This window comes from Pteropus vampyrus, unplaced genomic scaffold (assembly GCF_000151845.1).
Source record: "Pteropus vampyrus isolate Shadow unplaced genomic scaffold, Pvam_2.0 Scaffold477, whole genome shotgun sequence".
NCBI lineage: Eukaryota > Metazoa > Chordata > Mammalia > Chiroptera > Pteropodidae > Pteropus > Pteropus vampyrus.
Genome location: NW_011889258.1, coordinates 2,196,732 through 2,200,247, shown reverse-complemented (window position 1 = coordinate 2,200,247; position 3,516 = coordinate 2,196,732). Strand labels below are relative to the sequence as shown.

General features: G+C 32.7%; 1 protein-coding gene across 1 annotated transcript; it reads right to left on the bottom strand.

The window, feature by feature from the left end:
* Nucleotides 1-330: 330 nt before the first annotated feature.
* On the bottom strand, nucleotides 331-1,276 carry LOC105307115 (uncharacterized protein CXorf21 homolog). Its single transcript, XM_011382476.2, has one exon. It carries the CDS (start codon nucleotides 1,274-1,276, stop codon nucleotides 353-355), a length of 924 nt encoding a protein of 307 aa, XP_011380778.1. The 3' UTR covers nucleotides 331-352.
* Between the last annotated feature and the right edge of the window lie 2,240 nt (nucleotides 1,277-3,516).

Sequence of the window (3,516 nt, the reverse complement as noted above, 5' to 3'; positions counted from 1 at the left end):
GAGGGCAATAATCCTTTCTTCATCTCACTTTCTTTTATCACTTTTGTGGTAAAACTGATGAATGAAAGGTAAATGATTTGGGATGCCGGTAGCAATTAGATAAGTACATATGGAATTCACAAACCTGAATGTGGCAATCATTAAAGATGCCAAAATAATTAGAAAATATGATCATGAAACAATTATCAAAACTGTCTCTTAAAATAATGCATACGTGTCTTTGGTCAAATAATTTCTCAAAAGTTAATATCCGTACCCCAAAGGATGCCTGATATGATATGACATGATAAACCACAGTCGACTGTTATTACCCCAGTCCCTTAAGCCAGGCCAACGAACCTACAATTGGTTCTTATAGTAGATGTGATACTAATTCTCTACTTCTCTGGTTTGATATTTGTAGGTTAGGAGTGCTTAATTCAGAACTGTTTTCATGGGAAATGTCACAGAGATTACATATTGCTAAAGAATGTACAAGAGCTTCTCGAGCTTTCGATGTCTCTATGTTATTCTCTTGAGAAATTTGAAGACTAATCTGATTTACATTATTCATAAGCAAATTAGAAGCCATAAGATTGGTTATGGAGAGGCATTTAGTGAGATTTTCTTCCAAAAATTGTTTGTAGAGTTCATCTACCTTTTTTTCCATATAACTATTAAGCATAGAATTAGAGAGGGGCTGCTTATAAAGCAACATACTTTTTTCTCGAATTTCTTCCCCATTCAAAAGTTTTAAGGCAGGTGGTTTCTCTAGAGGCTCAATGATAGGAGAATGACCCAATGGTATATCTACTGAAAGTAAGAGGGGACCATTAAAAGCATCATCACGTATGTGTTCCCCAAAGAAGCCTGAATCATACATGTTCCCCACATGGTCTCCTCCAATATGTAGGTCAGGATAATTCTGGCAAATACTTGTACATGACCATGATTGATATAAATCCAGTTGTCTTTCATCATGTTGTTCTTTCTTTGGAATGAGGTATGCAACAGACACATTTCCTGGAAGAGATGCACTTTTGTATTTTGCTGCAGTTATTTCATCCACAGATTTTATTTTATTTGTATCATTAATTTGCTCTGTTAAACTTTCTTTCACAAACTTATGTTGATTTTCCATTTTATCAGGAGAAAGTGAATTGTCTTCTGTATCTAAAAGCTGCTTTTTCCAAGTTTCCTTTTTATCATTTAAGGTCTTCTTACATGTAAGTGGTTTGCAAAATGTATATTTCTGTTCTTTGTATAGAAATTCAATTAAGAAGGCTTCTCCAAGCATTTTACTAGGCCAGGTTTCTAAACAGAAGAATGCAGTATATAGCTGTAATATAAAAGAATTCATTAAGGCAACATATATTAAAGTGTCAAATTAAGATTTATCTTCTATATGAAACACAATTGATCTAGGGAGGCAGTATTTCTCAAAGGATAGAGAATAGGACCAAGAGTAAGGAGACTTGGGTTCTGATTCTTCCATTAACTTTTTACTAACAGGTAATTTATTTACCATTCCTGGGTCTCAATTTTCCTATCAATTAAATGGTGATAATAATACTCCCCTGACTTCTTCACAGGGTTATTGTCAGGATAGTATTATATGGTGTACACACAAGTGTTTTAAAAAGTACAAATTTATACAAATGTATAATTATATATGTGTGTGTGTGTGTGTGTGTGTATTCAGCTGTCATAAATGATTTATTTTAAAGTTATTAGTTAAACTGCCTAACTATCTTCCAACAGTCTACTTAAAATGAAGCCTGCTTTCAAGGAATTGGTCTTAATTTAACTGTTTTAATTAATGTCAATTGAGTCACACTTTGAAAGACATTACTATACCTTAGAATGTGTATGAGAGATGGATATTTATATATAGTTTGGACTCATGAACACTTTCACATTTAAACTACAAATGTAGCTACTTACTTTTTCAATAATCTAAATGAAAATAGAAATTCATAAAAGATAGAAAATAGAATAGAGGCTGCCAATGGCTTGGGGTAGGGGAGAATGGAAGTTAGTGTTTAATGGGCACAGAGTTTCAGTTTTGCAAGACAAAAAGTTCTGAAACCACAGTGGTAATGGTTGCACTATAATGTGAATGTATTTAATGCCACTGAATTGCACACTTAAAAAATGGTTAAAATGTGAAATAAATCAATAAATAAATACGAATAGGTTTGTGAAATTCATTACCATCTCTTTTTCTTACCCTTCTCTCCTCTCTCTCTTTCGTTCCCACCCTGTCTCTCTCTCTCTTTCTCTTTCTCTCTCTCTCTCTGTCTCTCCCTCCCCTCTCCCTCCTTTCCTTTCTTTCTTCCTTCCATTTTTTTCTTTTGGACCTAAATCTTATTTCCCAAGTACTTATTTCAGTATTTCACATGGTTTGCATACAATTTTAAGACTCCTAATTTTCCCTATATACTCTATAAGTGTGCAAAAGGAAAAAGCAGACTTGATTCAAGACACGATTTTTCTTTTAGAGATCTACAGTGTCTATTATAAATATATAAATGTTTCCAGGAAACCTACTTATTCATATTTAAAGACTTTTGGGATGAAAATAAAATAATACAACACAAAATATGTATGAATTTAGACTTACCTTTCCAGAACGTCAGGACACCTAAAGATTCAGTCTTCTAAGATTCCAACAGTCTAAACACAGGAAAAATCCCTTTTGGCTTGTTTGTTTCCCAGCTTTTGCTTATAGCTCAGGAAGATAACTTCTACTGCACAAAATGAAATGGTTCTGCTTTCTATTCATGCCCTAAGACTGAACAAAACTCATAGGAAAATGATGTGGGTTGATCATATATGTGGTATGATAATGATCACATACCGAAAGAGGATCTTGAAAGTGTTTATTCAAGATGCAAATGACAATGACAGTGGGAAATGTTAACAACAGTGTTTTTTTCTTTTCATTTAAGTGAGGCTAGAGGCAAGGTTATTTTTAAATTTGTAAGTAAAAAAAATCAGTAGAGAATCAAGCAGATTTTGTAATAATGAATAATTAAAAATAAATTAAATGACTATCAATAAGATAATGGTTAAATTATGATTCATCTCTTACATGAAATACTAAAATAAGGATTTTAATAATGGAATGATAATAAGCATTTATTAAGTACTTACTACAAAGCAGTCATTCTAACTGTTCTAAATATACTATTTAATTTAAAACAAGCTATTATCTCCATTTTACAGAGGAAACAAAGACAGAGAAAGGTTGTATACTTGACGGTCAAGAAGCTAGTAAATGATGGAACCAGGATTTGCACCAAGCAATTAGATTCAGAGCCCATGCTCTTAATCACTATACTGCATTGCCTCTATGTGTATTGATGGGATTTGAGTTGCAGAACAATATATTCGGTATGATTCCATCACATTCCAGCATGTACTATGTGCCAAGCACTTTTCTAAATACTTCACATATACTAACTAATTTAATCATCATAACATCTCTATGAAACAGATATTATAATCACGATTTTACCTATGAGGAAACTGAAG